The sequence below is a fragment of the Rhinoraja longicauda genome, chromosome 32 (genome assembly GCF_053455715.1).
Source record: "Rhinoraja longicauda isolate Sanriku21f chromosome 32, sRhiLon1.1, whole genome shotgun sequence".
NCBI classification, from domain to species: Eukaryota; Metazoa; Chordata; class Chondrichthyes; order Rajiformes; family Arhynchobatidae; genus Rhinoraja; species Rhinoraja longicauda.
Genome location: NC_135984.1, coordinates 5,016,032 through 5,041,475, shown reverse-complemented (window position 1 = coordinate 5,041,475; position 25,444 = coordinate 5,016,032). Strand labels below are relative to the sequence as shown.

Genomic DNA, 25,444 nt, shown 5'->3' with positions numbered 1-25,444 from the left:
CTATTGTAAAGTAACGTACGTGTCGTTGTCTTCGTCTTGCTGCAGCAGCTTCTCAATGGGCATGTTTGCAATGGTTCTCCTGGCATCCTCCAGCTCCAGAAGTCCAGGCTCAGGGATAGAAATGTTCAGAGGCACAAACTGGGGCGGCAGGGGCGGCAATGGGCCGGCCTGGCACGGCGTCCCTGGCGCTGGGAGAGCCGAGAGAGGTTGGTTCCAAGGAGAGTGGTTGAGTGACTGCTGCTGGCCTGAGAGGTCCATTTGCGAAAGACCAGCTGGCGTGGGCGCCCTCGACTGTGGAGAAACAAAACGGTTTTATCAACTCACAAGTTCACAAGTTATAGGAGTAGAGTTAGGCCATTCGGCCCATCGAGTCCGCTCCGCCATTCAATCATGGCTGATCTCTGCCTCCTAACCCCATTCTCCTGCCTTCTCCCCATAACCCTTGACACCCGTTCTAATCAAGATTTTGGCTATCTCTGCCTTAAAAATATTTGGCCTCCACAGCCTTCTGTGGCAATGAGTTCCACAGATTCACTACCCTCTGACTAAAGACAGTTCAAAACATAGCTACCAGTTATTGATAAACCCTTGCCTCCCCTCTCTCTCCGTCCCCCAACCTAGACATTGTACTAGGTTCACTGTCATCCTGGTGAGTTTCATTGTCTCTATAACTTATTCTCACCGAGACCACAGCCAGCAAGGGGGCCGTTTCCTTTATCATCATTACTTTTTTGCAGATCTTTCATTCATTTGTTCCATATCTCTCGATGTCACCGTCTATATCCCTCGTTAACCTCTCCCCTGACTTCCAGTCCGAAGAAGGGTCTCCATCCAAAACATCACCCGTTCCTTTTCAATAGACAATAGACAATAGGTGCAGGAGGAGGCCATTTGGGCCTTCGAGCCAGCACCGCCATTCAATGTGATCATGGCTGATCATTCTCAATCAGTACCCCGTTCCTGCCTTCTCCCCATACCCCCTGACTCCGCTATCCTTAAGAGCCCTATCTAGCTCTCTCTTGAATGCATTCAGAGAATTGGCCTCCACTGCCTTCTGAGGCAGAGAATTCCACAGATTCACAACTCTCTGACTGAAAAAGTTTTCTGCACAGATGCTGCCTGACCCGCTGAGTTACTCCAGCACTCTGTGAAACGTCACCTATCCATGTTCTCCAGAGATGCTGCCTGACCCGCTGAGTTACTCCAGCACTCTGTGAAATGTCACCTATCCATGTTCTCCACAGATGCTGCCTGACCCGCTGAGACACTCCAGCACTTTGTGTCTATCTTCGGTTTAAACCAGCATCTGCAGTTCCTTCCCACACATTACGTCTGGTGACATTGTAGGAATGTGTGCGTGTTAGGGTGGGTGAGGGAAAGGAATATGAGGGGGTGGGGGGGAGGAATATAACCTGAAACGGGGAAATCCGCCGTTCTTCCCCACAGGTTGTGACAACCTGGTGTGGAGCCGTTGCAGTACCAGGAGTGTGCTGTTGGGGGTGATGTTGATCAGACAAGGCAATAAAACGAGGGGCTGCTTCCCTTCTCAGGCGGGTGTGATAATTACCCTGGCATTATTTCACATAAGAGAGCGATATCCTTCCCTCTCACTCGCCCAGGGCACCCCAAGTGCCTTCGAAATACTCAATGAACGCCACAAAATAGCTAGGCAATCTGACCTCCCAACACATTGCCACGTATAAGATTATTAAGGGGTTGGACACATTAGAGGCAAGAAACATGTTCCCAATGTTGGGGGAGTCCAGAACAAGGGGCTACAGTTTAAGAACAAGGGGTAGGCCATTTAGAACTGAGATGAGGAAAAACTTTTTCAGTCAGAGAGTTGTGAATCTGTGGAATTCTCTGCCTCAGAAGGCAGTGGAGGCCAATTCTCTGAATGCATTCAAGAGAGAGCTAGATAGAGCTCTTAAGGATAGCAGAGTCAGGGGGTATGGGGAGAAGGCAGGAATGGGGTACTGATTGAGAATGATCAGCCGTGATCACATTGAATGGCGGTGCTGGCTCGAAGGGCCGAATGGCCTCCTCCTGCACCTATTGTCTATTGTCTATTGATGGACCTAGCTGTGTGCAAACAGACCATGGCTGTTCCTACATTACAACACGGCTCCAGGGCAAAGGCGTTGGTCTGCATGGCTATTTTGATGTCTCGGGACTGTGACTGATGTTAAATAATTGCAAATAATTTATTTTTCCATCTGCAGCCTCTAAATTACAAATGTGTCCCCAATATGCGTTATTATCTTGTAGCATATCAGCATAGCAACTACTCACACTGACCTGCGTGAATATTTATTGCTCCAACATTTTCCACAGTGGCTCGTCTGAACATGTTGCTAAGTTTTACTGGGTGAAAGGGAGTTAGGTACTACATGTTTTGACATTATTTGAAATGATAAGTAGACAGGAAGTTTAAGCCAGCAGCTTTTCAATCACCATTTCAATGTGGCATAAGCAAATGTGGTTTTGTACTTAATCAGCCGTGCTTTCTACTTCTGACACTTTCATCGCCACGATAATGTGATAAACTGCGCTGGTCTCTCCTTTTGGTTCTGAAAGACATCTACCCTCCAATATCTGGAGGCAAATGGCCTCTTTTCACGCTGCATCTGCATCTCGAAAAGTAAAAGTTGAGTGAAGGTGAAATGGGGAGCAAAGTTGTACAATTCTTATTTCATCCCAGAGGGCGGTGCAGCGGTCTAGTTGCTGCCTCCAGAGACCCAGGTTCGATCCTGACTAGGGGCGCTGTCTGTACGGAGTTTGTACGTTCTCCCCGCGGCCTGCGCGGGTTTTTTCCGGGATCTTTGGTTTCCTCCCACGCTCCAAAGACGTACAGGTTTTGGCGGTTAATTGGCTTGGTATCAATGTAAAAAGGTTCCCAAGTGTGTGTGGTGTTAATGCGTGGGGATCGCTGGTCAGTGCGGACTCGATGGGCTGAAGGGCCTATTCCACGATGTATCTCTAAACTAAACCAGTTAGTATCTCGAAGCCAAGCCTATTGAGTTACAACATTGCAGTCACGGTACAATTGGATTTGGTGAAGCCTGAGCTGAATGCTTCTGTGTGTTTACAGAAGGCATGGGACATGATTCTCAACGAGGTCAGATGAGGAAGATATAATGAACTGCAGTTGCTGGAATCTTGCATTTCAGGTCAGCACAGCGGTGCAGCGGTAAAGTTGCTGCCTTCCGGCTCCAGAGACCCGGGTTCAATCCTGACCACGTGTACTGTCTGTACGAGTATGTACGTTCTACCTGTGACCGCATGGGTTTTCTCCGGGTGCTCCGGTTTCCTCCCACAATCCAAAGACATACAGGTTTGTAAGTTAATTGATTTTGGTAACAATTGTAAATTGTCCCTAGTGTGTAGGATAGTGTTAGTATGCGGCGTGATCACTGGTCTGCATAGACTTGTTGGGCTGAATGGCCCATTTCTGCACTGTATCTCTAAAGTCAAAAGGCTAAAGTAAACACAAAGTGCTGGAGTACCTCAGCGGGTCAGGCAGCATCTCTGATGGACATAAATAAGTGTCGTTTAGGGTCGAGGCCCTTCAGACAGAAAAAGCATCCCGACCCAAAACATTGCCTGCCCATGTCTTTCAGAGGTGTTGCCTGACCTCCTGAGTTACTCCAGCACTTTGCCTTCTATGAGGAAGTTGATTATTGGAAGGAACCTTCAGTTGCACCGAATCAGTCGCATTTGTGGTTCATCTACCTGACAGTTGTTTGGTGAAGCACCGTCAAGGCCATATGAACCACAAAGTGAAGTAAATGATTGCAAGCACCAGGAATCTTCTCCTAAATTGAATCTCGAACTGACTTGCCATGAATGGTTGGGCAGGAGGGACAGAAGCCTGAAATCCCACATCACCAGGTTCAAGAACAGCATCCATCCTGCAACTATTCCCTCCTTCATCTTCCTTGGCAATGGAACACTATGGACCACCTTTTGCACTACCACGGACTTGTTTCCTAAACGTGTGTTTGCACAGATTTCCTTTCACGGTGTTGGGAGAATTTGTGCATGGTTTATGGATAACTTAGGTTTTTAGTCTGCTGTCTGAGTCCATGTCCCCGTGAGCAAGTTTTTAAATTGTATCTGCACCTTGTCATACTTGTGCATGTGGCTACAATCTCGACCTGACTTGACTTGATCTGATGCACGGCAGGCATACCTATCACCATCTGTTGATGAGACTCCAGAACAAACTGAGTCATCCCATTCACAAAAACTGGCAGAGAAACTATATGAAGGGTTTGCTACATAACTCTGTTGTACCGGTGCAATTTTTTGACTGAGTTTTGCGTACATTTCATTCACACTCAGAGGGGAAGAGATCATCCTTCAAAAGGTATGGTTTGTTTTAAGAAATATGATTGTATTATCACTTCCCTCTAGTGGTCAGATGATGTTACGAAAATAAAAGTATCTTCACACAGAGAGAGGCATGTGGTGAACTTGATGGTCTGTGACTAACGTTCACGCAAAAGGGTGATAGGAGTATGGAATGAGCAATCAGAGGAGGTAGTTGAGGTAGGGACTATTGCAATGTTTAAGAAACAATTAGACAGGTAAAGGATAGGACAGGTTTGGAGGGGAAAGAGACATGTTGGCCGGTGACAATATGACAATATGACAATATGACATCTATGACAATATTTTAATCAATTTTCCACCTAAGAGAATGGAACAATTATGATCATAACTCATTAGTGATCGATCCAACGCAACACATAATCAGGCTCAGTGCATCTATTCCTGCTCTCCAGTTCCTGAGGATGATACTGGTCATTTTAGTGCAGAGAATCAGATCTGAAACTTGCAGGAACATAACTGGTTTCCCAAATCAGCCCAACTATCAATTTAAGGGGAGAGTCTGGAAGTTTGGAGGGGTGCTGAGGGTAGGTGAGGTCAGGAATGTGCTGCCTGAAGAGGTGGTGGGGCTGCTACTCACAAATGAGGCTTCTAGACAAGTATTTAAACCATCACTGTATGGAAGGCAGTGGGCCCACTGCAAGTAGTTGGGATGAACGTCAATCGGGGCAGTGGATGGCATGGATGTGATGGGCCGAATGCAAGTCGTCCTTTTTGCTCTCACAGCCTCCCCTCCACTTTATTTCCCACTTAAAATATGGTTTAGCTTAGTTTAGAGATACAGCATGGAAACAGGCCCTTTGGCCCATCGAGTCCACGCCATCTATTGATCACCTGCTCACACTATTTGTATGTTATCCCACAGTCTCATTCACTTCCTACACACTAGAACAATTTTAATTTTACAGATACCAATTAACCCATAAACCCGCACGTCTTTGGGATGTGGGAGGAAAGTGGGACACCCGAAGGAATCCCACGGGGTCACGGGGAGAACGTGCAAACTCCACACAGACAGTGTCTGAGGTTAGGATCGAACCCGGGACTCTGGCGCTGTGCGGCAGTGGCTCTCCCAGCTGCACCACCTTTACCTTTTCCAGCTGCAGAGGATGGTTATTGAAACGTCAATTGTCTTTCACTCTGCAGAGACATCGCCTGACCGTCAGGGTCAGTCAGGTCAGGACGGGCTTATTGCCGTCTGTACAAGGACGCTGAGGTACAAGTACAATGACAATCCTGGTCACAGCAGCTTCACCAGCACATAAACGCAGCCAAACACACAAAAGCTAATTGGACTTAAATTACACTGAAGAAGGGTCTTGACCCGATACGTCACCCATTCCTTCTCTCCAGAGATCCTGCCTGTCCCACTGAGTTACTCCAGCTGTTTGTGTCTATCTTCGGTTTAAACCAGCATCTGCAGTTCCTTCCTACACAATTACACTTAACGTATTTGTTTGTGCAGTACAAGACTCTACGATTGCAAGGCATCAAAGGTGTTCCCCATTCATTGTACCCTTGTTGGGAGCGCATGGAAACAAACCCAAGACATATCGTACAATAGACAATAGACAATAGACAATAGTACCTGGCAGTTCCCTGTGAAGTTGCCCTGCAGTGGCTGGGAACTGTAAGGCATGGCCGAGGGGGGTCCCAGCATCGTGTAGCTGGGACAGGCAGCTGGCATGCACATGTCTTGCATGAACGGTGAGTCGACAGCATCGTGCGGGGGGTAACTGGGGCAAGGTGACCATTGTGATACCGGCTGTAGGCTGGCAGAGGATGGCTGAGGCAGCCATGTAGTGTGGAAGGTTCCCTCCTCAGCAGGTTGCACTGGTGGTGAAGCAGCATCTGCCTCATGGAACGCTGGATATCCTGAAGATAGGAACGAATAGCAGCAAAAAATTAAAAATACACACGTATTCTCAGCCTTGATTGGCAGTGAACAGTGATGCCAATAAACTTTCCAAATATTATGCATTCTATGCTTTGTAAAATTCTATACCATCATTATTAAAATGATTTAATAGGAACCTGATGGGTAACTTTTTCACACAAAGGGTGGCGGGTGGTATGGAACGAGTTGCCGGAGGAGGTAGTTGAGGCAGGGACTATCGCAACGTTTAAGAAACATTTAGACATGCACATGGATAGGATAGGTTTAGAGGGATTTGCAGGCAGGTAGGACTAGTGTAGATGGGACATGTTGGCTGGTGTGGGCAAGTTGGGCCGAAGGGCCTGTTTCCACACTGTATCACTCTATGACTCTATAAATCTTCAGCTTGATGATCTGCTGTAATGACTCCATTACAGACTAAAGTTGCTCGAACAAGGTGACAGGTACAACCGGCACCCATTGACAACCGTTTTTCCGGCACCCTCGTTTCCACAGCCTTTCCATATTATCCATTTTGCCATCATAGGTCACGTAATAATAACTCTACAATACACCGCTGTCACACTAATTATACCCTCCTGTATCTTTAAAGCACCATGGACTGCTAAATAATAACCTAAATAACGAAGTAACAATTAACAAAGAAATGAATAATGAACTCTTTCAGGACGGAAGGCTCATGTCCCTAAGGACTTTGCACTCTTGTCATTCTGTCCGGATTAAAGAGGTGCCAGGCCATCAGTTGCTGCAAAATCGGTGGTGGACCTGAGCTTATATTAAAAACTGAAAACACTGGAAATCCTTCCTCGACAATGGAACACTTCAGCCCACTCTTGCACTGTGATGGACTCGTTCTCTTTTCGACTATTGTCCAAAAGTATATATTGTATATTGTATATACAATATGTCAAGAGGACTGGGATACAAAAACAGAGATGTGATGCTGAGCCTCCATAAGGCGCTGGTCAGGCGGCATTTGGAGTACGGTGAGTAAATTTGGTCCCCATACCTGAGGAAGGGCGTGCTGGCTCTGGATAGGGTCCAGAGGAGGTTTACAAGAATGATTCCAGGAATGAGTGAGTTAGTATATGATGAGCGTTTGCCAGCACTGGGCCTATACTCACTGGTGTTTAGAAGGATGAGGAGGGGCCTCATTGAAACTTACAGAATAATGAAAGGCATAGATCGAGAGGACATAGAAAGGATGTTTCCACTGTCGGGAGAGTCTAGGACCAGAGGCCACAGCCTCAGAGTTAAAGGGGGCTTTTTCAGAAAGGAGGTGAGGAGGAAGTTCTTTAATTAGAGGGTAGTTAATCTGTGGAACTCATTGCCACAGAGAGCTGTGGAGGCCAAGTCAGTGATATTTTTAAGGCAGAGATAGACAAATTCTTGATTAGAACGGGTGTCAAGGGTTATGGGGAGAAGGCAGAAAAATGGGTATAGGAGGCAGAGGTCAGCCATGATTAAATGACGGAGTAGGCTCGGTGGGCCGAATCCTATTCCTAGAACTTGTGAACTTGTGAAAGTCTTCTTTGCAGAGACGAGGGTAGGGTGGGAAATTGGGCAAACAAGTGACAAGTGAAAGTTAATACAGAGAAGTGTGAAGTGATACATATTAGCAGAGAGAAAACTGAGAGTGAACATAGATTGGATGTCACAGGTTGGAAGTGTGTCCCACATGCACACTAACATCCCCCAGTGCAGTTTAGGGAATGGCCACGTTCTAGGAACAGAAGTAGGTCATTCGGCCGATCAAGTTTGCTCCGCCATGCATTCGTGGCTGATCTATCCTTCGCTCTCAAACCCATTCTCCTGCATCCTCCCCATAACCCTGACACCCGTGCCAATCAAACGACAATAACCTAACGCCGACCTATACCCAATCAATCCATGAAAGATTCCTCACTCCGTTGGTTGTAGGAACTCTAGACATACTTATTCAAGACAAAGGATACTATCTAGAAGCAATACCTCCCCACAAAAGTGTCCATCACTCAGTACAGTAATAAAGCCTCAGTCCCATCAGCAGCATTGATCGAGACATCATTAAAAATGATGGACACAAAATGCTGGAGGAATTCATTTGCTGGAGTAAACCAAATGGTAGAATAACGCAGAAGGGTCTCGACCCAAAATGTCACCTATCCATTTTCTCCAGAGACACTGCCTGACCCATATTCTGACTCCAACATTTTGTGTTTATCTTTGGTATAAACCAGCATCTGCAGTTCCTTTTCATTTTATTAAAAGTGATTCCATTTAACACAATATCTGGTGATAAAAAAAAGAGCTGGAGGATAGTTCTATTATGAACCATAGTTACCGTTTTATGTCATAATATTTGGCACGTATGATATAAACACACAATAACTAAAATAATGCTGGCTAGATATCTCTGGCGATAAAAACAATGCCAGTTTTAAATGGAGAAACAATGACTTCCTGTATGTAGACAAATTATTAGGAGCTTCTTGCTATCAAGTTACATTATTTATGCAATAAATATGTACATTGAATCTTACCTATTTGCGAATAGCATGTCATTGAGAGATGTGGCAGAATCACCTGGTTGGCATAAAAAAAATACATAATTAGAAAAATGATAATATATGTTGTTGCTGTAAACACAAGATATTTTGATCTGAGGAATGCGATTAGTAATTTTTTTTGTAGGCAGGAACTACAGATGCTGGTTTACACTGAAGACAGACGCAAAATGCTGGAGTAACTCAGCGGGACAGGCAGCATCTATGGATAGAAGGAATGGGTGACGTTTCAGGTCGAGACCCTTCTTCAGAATGAGAGTCGGGGAGAGGGAGACACAAAGATAAGGAAGGGTAAGGTGTGAAAACGAGATATCAAAAGAGATGCTGCTTAAGGAAATTGTAGAATAGATCATTGTTAGCTCGGAGAAGGTGACAGCAAAGCAAACACAGTTAAAACACATAGGAGATTAGTGGGCAAAATTAGAGCACATGGTATTGGGGGTAGGGTACTGACATGGATAGAAAATTGGTTGACAGACAGAAAGCAAAGAGTGGGGATAAATGGGTCCCTTTCGGAATGGCAGGCAGTGACCAGTAGGGTACCGCAAGGTTCGGTGCTGGGACCCCAGCTATTTACGATATACATTAATGACTTAGATGAAGGGATTAAAAGTACCATTAGCAAATTTGCAGATGATACTAAGCTGGGGGGTAGTGTGAATTGTGAGGAAGATGCAATAAGGCTGCAGGGTGACTTGGACAGGTTGTGTGAGTGGGCGGATACATGGCAGATGCAGTTTAATGTAGATAAGTGTGAGGTTATTCACTTTGGAAGTAAGAATAGAAAGGCAGATTATTATCTGAATGGTGTCAAGTTAGGAAGAGGGGATGTTCAACGAGATCTGGGTGTCCTAGTGCATCAGTCACTGAAAGGAAGCATGCAGGTACAGCAGGCAGTGAAGAAAGCCAATGGAATGTTGGCCTTCATAACAAGAGGAGTTGAGTATAGGAGCAAAGAGGTCCTTCTACAGTTGTACCGGGCCCTGGTGAGACCGCACCAGGAGTACTGTGTGTAGTTTTTGTCTCCAAATTTGAGGAAGGATATTCTTGCTATTGAGGGCGTGCAGCGTAGGTTCACTAGGTTAATTCCCGGAATGGCGGGACTGTCGTATGTTGAAAGGCTGGAGCAATTAGGCTTGTATACACTGGAATTTAGAAGGATGAGGGGGGATCTTATTGAAACATATAAGATAATTAGGGGATTGGACACATTAGAGGCAGGAAACATGTTCCCAATGTTGGGGGAGTCCAGAACAAGAGGCCACAGTTTAAGAATAAGGGGTAGGCCATTTAGAATGGAGATGAGGAAGAACTTTTTCAGTCAGAGAGTGGTGAAGGTGTGGAATTCTCTGCCTCAGAAGGCAGTGGAGGCCATTCGTTGGATGCTTTCAAGAGAGAGCTGGATAGAGCTCTTAAGGATAGCGGAGTGAGGGGGTATGGGGAGAAGGCAGGAACGGGGTACTGATTGAGAGTGATCAGCCATGATCGCATTGAATGGCGGTGCTGGCTCGAAGGGCTGAATGGCCTACTCCTGCACCTTTTGTCTATTGTCTATTGTAATCGGGGGACAGTCAGACCGGTCAGAGAACTGGTAAGGGGGGAGAGATAGAGAGGGAATGATCCTCCTTGTTCGATTCCTCTGTGAGAGCACACATATCTTCATCATCCACTCACTGAGCACGTTGCAATAAAATATCACCTCTCATTCTTCTAAGCCATTGAGTATGAGCTCAACATTATTTAGTTGAGTTTATAGTCACATGTACCGAGGTACAGAGAAAAGCTTTAGTTGCGTGCTATCCAGTCAGCGGAAAGACAATACATGGTTACAATCGAGTCATTTACAGTGTATAGATACATGATAAGGGAAGAATGTTTAGTGCAAGGTAAAGCCAGTAAAGTCCAATCATGGATAGTCCGAGGGCCACCAATGAGGTAGATAGTAGTCCAGGACTGGGATGGTCTTTCCACAATCCAAACATGGGATTGGTGTTGGTTTATTCTTGTCATGTGTACTGAGGTACAATGAAAAACTTTGTTTGCTCTCCAGTCAAATCATACCATACATGCCTACATTCTTGAGAAGGGTGAGGGGAGAGGGACCTCATCTAAACCTACTGAATAGTGAAAGGCCTGGATAGAGTGGATGTGGAGAGGATGTTTCCACTGGTGAGGGAGTCCAAGACCAGAGGCTAGAGCCTCAGATTTAAAGGACGTACCTTTGAGAAGGAGATGAGGAGGAATCTCTTTAGTCATAGAATGGTGAATCTGTGGAATTCATTGCCGCAGACGATGGTGGAGGCCAAGTCAATGGGTATTTTTAAGGTGGAAATTGACAGACTCTTAACTGGTAAGGGTGTCTGGGGTTATGGGGTGAATGCAGGAGAATGGGGTTGAGAAGGAAAGATTGATCAGCCATGATTGAATGGTGGAGTAGACTTGATGGATCAAATGGCCTACTTCTGCTCCTATAACCCATGACTAATCAGCCCATACACAATACAACCCGCAGTGAAAAATACCAGATTGAAGAATATAGTTTCTCAATGTTAATTTGACAAAGTGAGACAGCAGTGTATGGTGTGAAGAAGGGTCCCGACCCAAAATGCCACCTACCCATGTTCTCCAGAGATGCTGCCTGACCCGTTAAGTTACTCCACCACATTGTGTCTACTTTGGAAAACCAGCATCTGCATTTCCTCGTATCCAGCAGTGTACGGTTCTTTTATTCAATGAGAACTGACCAAGGGCTACAAAGATGGGCGGTAAACTATCGTACAGAAACTATCGTACAATGCAGTTCTCTTGAGAAACTTTGTCCCTGGTTCAGAACCTGCCAAAGAAACCCATTGGGTTTCCTAATGCCCATTCCCCACCTCATCAAGGATCATGTTAGAAGGGTAAGAAGCTCCATCTAGCTCCAGCTAGTCTTACTAAGAACTGGACAAACTCAACAGAAAGAATGCAGGGAACAAATGAAAGATGACCCCGAAAGTTGTGCCAAAATAGGACGCTGTTTGAGAAATAAAACAGAATTTAATCTGTAATTATCTGGCTATGTTTGTTATGTTCTGTAAGTTGCAATGTCAGGATTGTGCTGCAGAGTCTGAAGGTTGTTATATTCAATACTGGTCACCATACTTTATAGAAAGGGTGTGAAGTTCCAGAAATGTCGGTGAAGGTTTCACTGGAATAGTCCCAGTGCTTGACGTTACCATTGCAAGGCTGGGATTATTCTCTTCGGATCACAGAGGTTGAGGAGAGAATTGTCAGTGGCGTTTGAGATCATGGTGGGATTTGACATGGTAGGTAGAGAGATGGTCCCTGTAGCAGAGGTTCCACAGACCAGAGGTCGCAGATGTATGACTGCAGTGGTGTGATGGTGGAAAGTTGTTTTTCAGACTGGAGGCCCCTTGACTAGTGGTGTGCCTCAGGAGTCATAGAGTCATAGAGTGGAACAGCGTGGAAACAGGCCCGTCGGCTCGACCTTCCCACACCGGCCAACATGTCCCATCTACACTAGTCCAACCTTCCCCGCACTTGGCCCATATCCCTCCAAACCTGTCCTATCCATGTACCTGTCTAACTGTTTCTTAACTGTTGGGATAGTCCCAGCCTCAACTACCTCCTCTGTTAGCTCGTTCCATACACCCACCACACTTTGTGTGAAAAAGTTACCCCTCAGATTCCTATTATACAGTGCTGGGTCCATTGTTGTTTGTCATCTACATCAAGAATTTGTGTAAGGCATGGTTAGTAAGCTTGCTGATACACTATAATACATGATGTTATGGACAGTGCAGAAGGTTATTAACAATTACAGAGGGAGCTTGATCAGCTGGGTCCGAGGAATGGCAAATGGAGTTTAATTCACAAAGGTGCGATGAATTACATTTTAGGAAGTAAAACCAAGGTAGGACTTTCAGTGTTTTAGTTTAGTTTAGTTTAATTTAGTTTAGAAAGATGGCGTAGAAACAGGCCCTTCGGCCCACCGAGTCTGCACTGACCAGCAATCACCCACACACCTGTTCTATCTTACACACTAGGGACAATTAACCTACAAACCTGCACATCTTTGGAATGTGGGAGTAAACCGGAGCACCCGGAGAAAACCCACGCGGTCACAGGGAGAACGTACTAACTCCGTACAGACAGCACCCGTTGTCAGGATCAAACCCGGGTCCCCAGCGCTGGGAGGCAGCAACTCTACCGCTGCGCCACCATGTTACCTCAGTGAGTGGTAATTTTGATGATATGTGCCTGATTAAACGCTGAAAACAAACGTACGACACATATCAAATCAATGCAATAACCACTAAAATGCTCACCGAGCTGCCGGAAGTTGTGTTAGTGTTCTCAACGTTCTTCCTCTTTCTTTTAAGCAGTTCCTTCACGGGATCTTTCACACGAACACCTAAATAAGGTCGCTGCTGTGACTGGTCAGAAGAAGCTGGAAAAGTAGAAGCAATAAATCGTGAGTGAACATCTTTAAATATCATGTGCTGATGAGCCCACCAACACACTCTGCAATGTGTGCTCTGCAATCTGAAGAAGGGTCTCGACCCGAAACGTCGCCCATTCCTTCTCTCCTGAGATGCTGCCTGACCTGCTGAGTTACTCCAGCATTTTGTGATGAGATGGCCAACAACCTCTTTTTGGAACAAATCATTTGAAACAAATCATTTTTTTTCCTCTCTATACTCTATATTGTTGGACTAGATATTGTCAGATATTCACTGTTTCTTTATGATCCTCGTATTGTTGAGAAGACAGGTTGGAGACGCAAGAGACTGCAGATGCTGAATCAGGAGCAACAAACTAATGGTCGAACGAACTCAAAAGGGCGAGCAGGGATTAACCATAGAGTGAGACAGCATGGAAACAGGCCCTTCAGCCCAACTTGCCTACACCGACCAACATGTCCCATCTACACTAGTCCCACCTGCCTGCATTTGGCCCACATCCCTCTAAACCTCCTATAACATGTTGGTTTGTAGGTTAATTGGCTTCAGAAAAATTATAAATGATCCCTAGTGCTAGTGCTAGATCATCGCTCGGCGGGGACTCGATGGGCCAAAGTGCCAAAACTAAACCAAACTCATAACCAGACTATGCATAAAATTAAAGGTCTTTTCTCACCATCCCCCCTACATTTAAATTTGGTGCACCAAAGAAGGGTCTCGACCCGAAACGTCACCCATTCCTTCTCTCCTGAGATGCTGCCTGACCTGCTGGGTTACTCCAGCATTTTGTGAATAAATCACAGCACTAAATGTTATTTCTAATTGAGCTGGAGTCAAGGGAGAAATTCTATTCATCAGATAGTTGTAATGGCCTGGAATGCATTGCCTGAAAGAAGGCAGACGCAGATGTAATAGAGATTCTCCAAAAGGAATTGAATATACAAGCATGAAGCCAAAATGTTCGGCTATTGTATAAGTGGGATTAATCAGGTGGTTGAGAGAACGAACACTTGTAAGACTGGTGTAGGAAAATAACTGCAGATGCTGGTACAAATCGAAGGTGTCACAAAATGCTGGAGTAACTCAGCGGGTCAGGCAGCATAGATGCTGCTTAACCTGCTGAGTTACTCCAGCATTTTGTGGTACTTGTAAGACTGGTCACCTCTGGGGTACAAGGTACTGTAATTTCTCCACTGAGGAGCTTTAAAATATTAAAGGAACCACCACCGAGGAGCTTTATTTTCATGGCTGCTGGACATCATATTAAAAACAATGCTTAAACACTCACATGTGCAGGTGAGGGATTGACCAGTCCAGTTACTCTCCCAACTTGCACATTCCACATACGATAACTGACCCAGTGCACAGCAGATCGTGAGAGGTCTAGACAAGATTTACGAGGATATTGCCAGGACTAGAGGGTCTGAGCTCCAGGCAGAGGTTGAGCAGGCTGGGACTCTATTCCTTGGAGCACAGGAGGATGAGGGGTGATCTTATAGAGGTATGTAAGATAATGAGAGGAATAGATCGGGTAGATGCACAGAGTCTCTCGCTCAGAGTAGGTGAATCGAGGACCAGACGACATAGGTTTAAGGTGAAGGGGGAAAAGATTTAATAGGAATCTGAGGGATAACCTTTTCACACAAAGGGTGGTGGGTGTATGGAACAAGCTGCCAGAGGAGGTAGTTGAGGCAGGGACTATCTCAACATTTAAGAAACAGTTAGATAGATACATGGACAGGACAGGTTTGGAGGGATATGGACCAAATGCTGGCAGGTGGGACTAGTGTTAGCTGCGACATGTTGGCCAGTTTGGGCAAGTTGGGCCGAAGGGCCTGTTTCCACACTGTATCACTCAATGACTCTATGACTCTATGGCCTAGACCATTTAAAGTTCTTCCCTTCAATTATCGTGGTCCTCACTGGGCTCCATTAGTTCGGGTGGCACAGTGGGGCAGTGCTGCCTCACAGAGTTGCTGCCTCACAGAGCCATAGACCCGGCCGGGTTCCATCATGACTATGGGTGCTGTCTGTACTGAGTTTGTACCTTCTCCCCGTGACCATGTGGGCTTTCTCCAGGTGCTCAGGTTTCCTCCCACGCTCCAAAGACCTGTAGGCTTTCGACATGCAACAAAGGCTTTTCACTGTACCTCAGTGACAATAACTTAAAAACTAAACCTAACTAAACTAAAGATTTGGTCGGTTCATTGGCTTCTATCCCTAGGATAGAACTAGTGTACAGGTGATTGCTGGTTGGCACGGACTCGATGAACCGAATGGGCATGTTTTCATACTCTATCTCTAAACTAGTTATATTTCCCTCTCCCTGAGTCAATACCAATATCATTACACTTGCCTATCAAAGGCTTCAGTTGACTTGAACCACGTTATCTCTGCAAACTTGTGAAATCTGACATTGCTGAATGTAAGACTGAAAATAGAAGGATTGAAAGATACAGCATGGTCCAGTCCTAGTTTAAATTTCCCAAATGCACCATCTCGACTTATCTGCATTAAACTCCATTAACCGTTCTTTTAACAGGAACCTGAGGGGCAACTGCACAAAGCCTGAAATAAAACTTTATACGTTGGAGTGCAGGAGGGTAAGGGATGGTCTTATAAAGGTGTACAAAATCATGAGAGGAATAGATCAGGTAGACTCCAAGAGTAAAGGGATTAGAGAACCAGAGGACATAGGTTTAAGGTAAGGGGGGGGGGGGAAAGATTTATTTTTACACAAAGGATGGTGGGTGAATGGAATGAGCTGCTGGAGGAGGTAGTTGAGGCAGGGACTATCGCAATGTTTAAGAAGCATCTAGACAGGTACATGGATGTGATATATTTCGAGGGATATGGGCCAAATGCAGGCAGGTGGGACTAGTGTAGATGTGACATGTTGGCCAGCATGGGCCATCTGAGCCATAGGGCCTGTTATCATGCTGTACGACTCTATGGCGGCACGGTGGCACAGCGGTAGAGTTGCTGCCTTACAGCGAATGCAGCGCCGGAGACCCGGGTTCGATCCCGACTGTGGGTGCTGTCTGTACGGAGTTTGTACGTTCTCCCCGTGACCTGCACGGGTTTTCTCCGAGATCTTCCGCTTCCTCCCACACTCCAAAGACGTACAGGTTTGTAGGTTAATTGGCTTGGTAAATGTAAAAATCGTCCCTAGTGTGTGTGTAGGATAGTGTTAATGTGCGGGGATCGCTGGTCGGCGCGGACCCGGTGGGCCGAAAGGGCCTGTTTCTGCGCTGTATCTCTAAACTAAACTATGAGTCTAAACTTGTGCCACTCATTCTCTCCTCCCTACCACGAACACCTTCCACACTTCCTCAGCTAATTTGCAATGGCTTCGTTTTTAATTTGTTCTCAGTTCTGACGAAAAGATGTCGACCTGACACTTTGTCTCTTTGACCACAAACACTGCTTGAATATTTCCAGAATGTTCTAATTTGTGCGTGAGTCACGTTCACCTCAGATGCCTTGGCCTTCTTTGGCTGAGCAATGCAGGGTCACCTGCACCTGACTAAGTGAGAAACCACCAAACACACACACGCTTCAAGTGATTCACTGCTTACTGTCCTCACACCTACAATTACTGTCCTCACACCTACCACCCTCAGCTGCAGGATGATCGTGACTGTCATCTCCGGAAGGTCTGAAACCTTAATCACTTAAGAAAAAAGGCACCGATTTCTGTCATTTTAGTTTTGCAAGGCCATACTTTAAATTATTATCTAAAGATGAAGCAGGAGTTATTGAATTATTATATGTAGGAAGGAACTGGAGAGCCTGGTTTAAACCAAAGATTGACACAAACGCTGGACTTTCTCAGCGTGACAGGCAGCATCTCTGGAGACAAGGAACAGGCGGCTCTCAGTCTGAAGAAGGGTCTCGATCCGAAACATCACATATTCCTTTTCTCCAGAGATGCTGCCTGACCCGATGAGTTACTCCAGCTTTTTGTGTCTATATTCGATGTAAACCAGCATCTGTAGTTCCTTCCTAGACATGTACCATGAGATGCTGGTTTATACCAAAGACGGACACAAAGTGCTGGAGTAACACAGCCACATCTCCAGCCAACTGTGCCTTACTTCTCTGGTGCAAAAATCTATGCTTTATTCTCTCTCGCTCATCAGAGATGCTACCTGACCCGCTGAGTTACTCCAGCACTCTGTGAAACGTCACCTATCCATGTTCTCCAGAGATGCTGCCTGACCCGCTGAGTTACTCCAGCACTCTGTGAAAGGTCATCTATCCATGTTCTCCAGAGATGCTGCCTGACCCGCTGAGTTACTCCAGCACTCTGTGAAACGTCACCTATCCATGTTCTCCAGAGATGCTGCCTGACCCACTGAGTTACTCCAGCACTCTGTGAAACGTCACCTATCCATGTTCTCCAGAGATGCTGCCTGACCCGCTGAGTTACTCCAGCACTCTGTGAAACGTCACCTATCCATGTTCTCCAGAGATGCTGCCTGACCCACTGAGTTACTCCTGCACTCTGTGAAACGTCACCTATCCATGTTCTCCAGAGATGCTGCCTGACCCACTGAGTTACTCCTGCACTCTGTGAAACGTCACCTATCCATGTTCTCCAGAGATGCTGCCTGATCCGCTGAGTTACTCCAGCACTCTGTGAAACGTCACCTATCCATGTTCTCCAGAGATGCTGCCTGACCCGCTGAGTTGCACCAGCTTTTTGTGTCTAACTATGATTACATTATTGATGGCTTCAGATCTAAGGCAGATCTAAAATATTGCACACCTTCCTAACAACTGCTAATATGAAAGAGACACAAGGGTCTGCTGATGTTGGAATATTGTGCAATAAAACAAAGTGCTGGAGGAACTCAGTAGATCAGGCAGCATCTGTGGAGGGAACGGGCAGATGGCATTTAGGATCGGGCCCCTTCTTCAGAATTGATAGACCTCTCTTCTCCAGCTTTCTCCCCTGCTACAATCAGACTAAAGAAGGGTACTGACGTGAAATATCATCTGCCTGAACTGCCGAGTTTAGTTTAGTTTCGAGATACAGTGCAGTAACAGACCCTTTGGCCCTCCGAGTTCACGCCGGCCAGCGATCCCCGTACACTACATCTATCCTACACACGAGGGACAATTTTCAGAAGGCAGTTAACTTACAAACCTGCACATCTTTGGAGTGTGGGAGGAAACCGGAGCACCCGGAGAAAACCAACCTAGGGAGAAGGCACAAATTCCGCACAGACAGCACCCATAGTCAGGATCGAACCTGGGTCTCTGGCGCTGTGAGGCAGCAACTTCACCTCTACCCCACTGTTCCGCCCACTTAATTCCTCCAGCACTCTGCGTTTTGCAGTCTCGTCGCAAGATAGACGTGGGAGTGGAGGATTTACGAAGCAGCAGGTTGGTTGGAAATTGCATATAACCTCCTTTGAAGAAGCTGATGACTGCTTTTAATGTGGTTTGTCTATGGTGTTGATCTATGAGCCGTAGAGCCTCCCCCTGTATGGTTACCTTCACTACTTCCCACACTGAGTCAATGATCAGCTGAAGTTTCACAGTTGTACATATCAAAGGAAACGTGTGCACACACTTGCTCATCCAACACAGAAGAAGTGCCTCATATTACCTAACCTCAAAAACCATTGCTGAAAGGTCATTAATCGGGAAATAGTTCTGATAAAATGGGGAGGGGAGGGGGGAGGGGGGAGGGGAGGAGAGGGTGCTGCACCAATGCAGGAGAGGTTTGAGCCCAACGGGTCCACTTGGTCTAGTTTAACGAGATAAAATTGGAGAAACGATAACAGTTGATCTTTTGCCACTAGTTTACATTCAAGTGGGCAGCACAGTGGGGCAACAATAGAGTTGCTGCCTTAAAGCACCAGAGACCCAGGTTTGATCCTGACTACAAGTGCTGTCTGTGTGGAGTTTGTACGCTCTACCTATGACCACATGGGTTTGCTCCGGATGCTCCGGTTTCCTCCCATATTCCAAAGAGGTACAGGTTCAGGTTTATAGCTTAACATGGCTTCAGTAAGTTGTAAAATTGTCCCTAGTGTGTAGGATAGTGCTAGGGTTTGGGGGGGTGTCGCTGGTCGGCACGGACTCGGTGGGCCGTAGGGCCTGTTTCCTCGCTGTACCTCTAAAGTCTAAAGTTCCCAAACAGCTAGAAATCACGACTGCTGAATAAGATGAGAGACTTCCTTTTTAGGAGTGTTATTTATTCAGCACTCTGCGAACTCACAACCCTCGTGTGGGAAGTGTGAATTGAAACCATTGCTATTTTTCTGCACTCAGTTTCCTATAAACTCACGTGAACTAGATGAATTATAGGGTGCTTAAATGGCTTAGTTTTAACACCATAACCCTGCCAAGTCCTCAGTGGGCTCACTTTTACAATTCAAAGAAATGCAAAGCCTGGAATAAAAACTAATTTCTAAACACATGACATTCAAGCAACAATAGTCAGTTCTCATGGATTGTAATTGTAATGTAATACTCTAATCTTCTCAGTAAGGATTCCCAGCTTCTTTGAATACAGATTTCTCAGGTAGGGTCCCCATAAGACTTATTGTGCCAGGTCACAACAAATTTTTTAGAAACAGGATTTTACTGAGGCAAGTTCCCAAACAGCCAGGGTGAGGAGTCAATGGGATGAAAGGTCATAGTCATCTGATTGGAGCAAATTTAGGCCATTCGGCCCATCAAGTCTACTCTGCCATTCAATCATGGCTGATCTATCACTCCCTCCTCACCCCACTCCCCTGACTTCTCCCCATAACCCCTGACACCCGTACTAATCAAGAATTTCTCAACGTTATTTATTTCACAAAATGCTGGAGTAACTCAGCAGGTCAGGCAGCATCTCAGGAGAGAAGGAATGGGTGACCTTTCGGGTCGAGTCCCTTTGATTCTGAAGAAGGGTCTCGACCCGAAACGTCACCCATTCCTTCTCTCCTGAGATGCTGCCTGACCTGCTGAGTTACTCCAGCATTTTGTGAAATAAATACCTTCGATTTGTACCAGCATCTGCAGTTATTTTCTTACACTAAGAATTTCTCAATCTCTGCCTTAAAAATATCCATTGACTTGGCCTCGACAGCCGTCTCTGGCAAAGAATTCCACAGATCCCCCCCCAACCCCCCCCCGGCAATGCGTTCCAGGCCTCCGTGTGGAAAAAACCTGCCTCAAACATCTCCATTAAACTTTCCCCCTCTCACCTTATCGTTTTATGCCCTCTAGTGTTGAACATTTCCACCCTGGATTAAAAAAAGGTTCTGACTAATATTGGCTGCAAAATTCTAGCAGCCTGATTTTACTTTGATTTTTCAAGATATATATATTGGGCTTTTGTTTTCGGGAAAATAGGTGCAAGTGTTTTTCCACAGAGAAGGGCGGCGCGGTGGCGCAGCGGTAGAGTTACAGCACTTAAGACCCGGGTTCGATCCTGACTACGGAGTCTCATTTTCACTGTCAGAGGTTACGGGGAGAAGGCAGGGGAATGTGGTTAGGAGGGAGAGATAGATCAGCCATGAGTGAATGACGGAGTAGACTTGATGGGCCGAATGGCCTAGTTCATTAATGACCTCATGACCATAACCCGGTAAACTGATATAGCAGACTTCACCGAGGCAGTACACGTGTTGCCATGGTTTGGCGCCAACATAGTTACAAATGTTCACCGCACAGTCCTATCAACCGGGTGCGGCACGGTGGCGCAGCGGTAGAGTTGCTGCCTTACAGCAAACGCAGCGCCGGAGACTCAGGTTCGATCCTGACTACGGGTGCCGTCTCGGTACGGAGTTTGTACGTTCTCCCCGTGACCTGCGTGGGTTTTCTCCGAGATCTTCGGTTTCCTCCCACACTCCAAAGACGTACAGGTTTGTAGGTTAATTGGCTTGGCAAATGTAAAAATTGTCCCTAGTGGGTGTTAGGATAGTGTTAATGTGCGGGGATCGCTGGTCGGTGCGGACCCGGTGGGCCGAAGGGGCCTGTTTCCGCGCTGTATCTCTAAACTAAACAACCGTGCCGCAAGTGGCAACAGACCACCCCCCCCCCTCCTCCTCTGGAACCCCCACCGTTCTTAGCAGCCCCCCGCTGGGTCCTGCTTTGTTATCGGTGGCCCCCTATCCTCCTCGCCCCCCCCCCCCCCAAGGCTGGGTCTCTCATCATTCATCGTAGTAGATGGATGTACGATCATAAAATGTTATCATCAGTCCATGCTCGTTTTCAGAAAAAAAATAGTCTGCCCACAAACATTTTCTGGCAAGGTGTCAATATATAGATTTTGTTCAGACACTAAAATCTATTGATCAATATCGTACAAGAAAAGAGCCAGTGTAAAAAAGCAATTGAAGGTTTCACAGCTTGGTGCAGTTCCAGCGGGTAGTAATATACTGACTCAGCACGATGTGCTACATTGCACACTCGGGTAGAAATTATTTCCTCATTAGGATTTCCCTTTGACAAGTAAAAATCTTTAAATGTAAATTCAAGGGGATAGCCCAAAGACGTGCTTTTCCATTCGGTCATCGTTACTCGGGATTCCACTTACACTAAAGTTTGCATATTGGTTGAAACCCACAAAGATAAGTCGAAGATAACTTGCTCCAAATCACCAGAAATAATAATTACAATACCCATGGTAAATTTTAAAAACCGACGCAATATTTTTGAAGAAATGACTTTGGAATAATTGCTTTCGCTTTAGTTTACCAACTATCTCATTTTTAACCAGGCTTCAAAGTCTTAGAGCAGTACAGCGCAGACACAGGCCCTTCAGCCCACCACTTTCATGCTGGCCCTTTTACCCACCTGCATTAATCCATTTGGTGAATCGAGGACCAGAGGACAGAGGTTTGAGGTGAAGGGGAAAAAGATTTAATAGGAATCTGAGGGATATCTCTTTCGCACAAAGGGTGGTGGGAACACGCTGCCAGAGGAGGTAGTTGAGGCAGGGATTATCCCAAAGTTTAAGAAACAGTTAGACAGGTACATGGATAGGACAGGTTTGGAGAGATATGGGCTAAATGCGAGCAGGTGGGACTAGTGTAGCTGGGACATGTTGGCCGGTGTGGACAAGTTGGGCCAAAGGGCCTGTTTCCACGCTGTATCACTCTATGACTCTATGACCGCATTAGGACCATATTTTTCCATGGCTTGCCCACTGGAGTGCCTGTCTAAAGTTCTCCTGAACATCGTGATTGTATACAATTCCAGCTTCTCCTCTGGCAGCGAGTTCCAGATTTAACTACTTTAGTTTCGTTTAGAGATTCAGCGCGGAAACTAGTGGGAGAGTCTAGGACTAGAGGTAGTAGCCTCAGAATTAAAGGACGTTCCTTTAGGACGATGAGAAGGAATTTCTTTAGTCAGAGGATGGTGAATCTGTGGAATTCTTTGCCACAGAAGGCTGTGGAGGCCAAGTCAATGGATGTATTTAGACCAGAGATAGATAGATTCTTGATTAGTATGGGTGTCAGGGGTTAAGGGGAGAAGGCAGGAGAATGGGGTTAGGAGGGAGAGATAGATCAGCCATGGCTTAATTCTGCTCCTATCACATGACCTTATGACCTTTGGCTCACCTTTGGCCCACCTTTGGCCAACCGGGTCTGCAGCAATCAACGATCCACTGCACATTAACACTATCCTAGGCTAAGGACAATTAACAAAAGATTATACCAAGGCAATTAACCTACAAATCTGTACGCCTTTGGAGTGTGGGAGGAAACCAAAGTTCTCGGAGAAAACCCACGCAAATGTACAAATGTACAAATCCAGCAGTGAAAATAGACTCCGTAGAGAAAGAGCCCTTAGTCAGGTTCGAACCCGGTTCTTAAGTGGTGTAAGGCAGCGACTCTACCGCTGCGCCACTGCACCGCCGTTCTCTGTGTAAAACACCTAGCACCTACTTTCCCTTTTGGATGAATCAGAAGAAGGGTCCCAACCCGAAACGTCACCTTTCCATGTTCTCCAGGGATGCTAGAACAAGGGGTCACAGTTTAAGGATAAGGGGGAAGTCTTTTAGGACCGAGATGAGAACGTTTTTTTTCACACAGAGAGTGGTGAATCTGTGGAATTCTCTGCCACAGAAGGTAGTTGAGGCCAGTTCATTGGCTATATTTAAGAGGGAGTTAGATGTGGCCCTTGTGGCTAAAGGGATCAGGGGGTATGGAGAGAAGGCAGGTACGGGATACTGAGTTGGATGATCAGCCATGATCATATTGAATGGCGGTGCAGGCTCGAAGGGCCGAATGGCCTACTCCTGCTCCTACTTTCTATGTTTCTATGTTTCTATGCTACCTGACCCGCTGAGTTACTCCAACACTCTGTGTCTTTTTTTTAACCACAGTGGTTGGTCCAAGACTGTTTCTGATCAATAGTGATGTAAGTCAATGGTGAAGGGCTTGGCCATGACAATGCCCATTGAATGTCAAAGAGTAGGTGGTTAGAGAGATGCAGCATGGAAACAGGTCCATTGAGTCACTGCTGATTGTTAACCACCAATTTACACTCATCAAATCCACAACAAATTATTATATTAAATCAGAGATATTATTTCATTGGAAGTTAAGTTTCATTTTATTTTGAACTGCGTAACCAGGATTGAGTTTTCTTTAATTGTTTCATTGTATGTCTCCAAATTTACCCTTGAATTCTAAAAAAAGACGAGTCAGCTTCTTCCCGTAATTCTCGATGACGAAAATTAATTTCTTATTTTAGACTGAACAGCAACCAAAACCTGAAAAATGTCAAAAATACTAACCATCGATATTTCAGTTCCCTTCATTTGAACCCAGACATCCTCTCTCTTACATAAATAGTTCAATAGTTCAGGCCTGATGACGTTAATGTCCACTTTCGAACTGGCTAAGTCTGCATCTGTGTCCATTCCAACTCTCTCAGAATAACCCGTCTGAGGTTTTAAGAAGCAAAGTGGCGTAGTAACTCAACGGGTCAGGCAGCATCGCTGGAGGAAAGGAATAGATTTAGATTTTCTTTAGATTTAGAGATACTGCGCAGAAACAGGCCCTTCGGCCCACCGGGACCGCGCCGCCCAGCGATCCCCGCACACACTAACACTATCCTACACCCACTAGGGACAATTTTTACATTTTTGCCCAGCCAATTAACCTACATACCTGTACGTCTTTGGAGTGTGGGAGGAAACCGAAGATCTCGGAGAAAACCCACGCAGGTCACGGGGAGAACTCCGTACAGACGGCGCCCGTAGTCAGGACCGAACCTGAGTCTCCGGCGCTGTAAGGCAGCAACTCTACCGCTGCGCCATATTCACCTATGGCGAATAGGTGACGTTTCAGGTGGAAACCCTTCATCAGACGAGTCTCAACCCAACACTTAATTCAGAAATCGGAGGTCCAAAGTGACTTGGGGGTTGCCGGTGCAGGATTCCCAAAAAGTTAATTTGCAAGTTGAACCGGTAGTAAGGAAGGTGAATGCGATACTAGCGTTTATTTCAAGCAGACTGGAACACTAAAACAGGGATGTCATGTCGAGTCTTCATAAGGCACGGGTCAGACCGCATTTGGAGTATTGTGAGCACTTTTGTGCCCCATATCTGAGGAAGGATGTGCTGGCGTTGGAGAGGGTCTAGACTAGGTTTACGAGAATGATCCTAGGAGTTATTGGGTTAACATCTGATGAGCGTTTGACAGCACTAGGCCTAAACTCGCTGGAGTTTAGAAGGATGAGGGGGGACCTCATTGAAACGTACCGAATCGAGAAAGGCCTGGATCGAGTGACTATGGAGAGGATGTTTCCACTAGTGGGAGAGTCTAGGACCAGAGGCCACAGCCTCAGAATTAATGGACGTGGTGACCTTCATCATTGTTGAGCCTGATGAAGGGTTGACAATATATTTTCATGTCGTGATGGTGTGTGGCATGGAGGGGAACAACTAGAGAGCGGTTCTGACCCACCAACTACCTAATTGGAGACCCTGAGACCATCTTTAATTGGCCTTCACTGGACATTATCTTGCACTAAAAATTATTCCCATTATCATGCATCTGTACACAGTGGATGGCTCGATTATAATCCTGTATCGTTTTCCTGCTGACTGGTCAGTATGCAACAAAAGTTTTTCACTGTACCTCGGCACGTGTGACATTAAACTAGTTTAGTTTAGTTTAGTTTAGTTT

The 25,444-nt window shown here is 45.9% G+C and overlaps 1 protein-coding gene across 1 annotated transcript; it reads right to left on the bottom strand.

Moving 5' to 3' along the window:
* On the bottom strand, window positions 1–24,174 carry pou2af1 (POU class 2 homeobox associating factor 1). Its single transcript, XM_078426602.1, has 5 exons — window positions 24,099–24,174; window positions 13,164–13,285; window positions 8,812–8,854; window positions 5,981–6,267; window positions 1–291 (listed from the first exon to the last, which is right to left on the bottom strand). Exons 1-5 carry the CDS (start codon window positions 24,172–24,174, stop codon window positions 1–3), a joined length of 819 nt encoding a protein of 272 aa, XP_078282728.1.
* Between the last annotated feature and the right edge of the window lie 1,270 nt (window positions 24,175–25,444).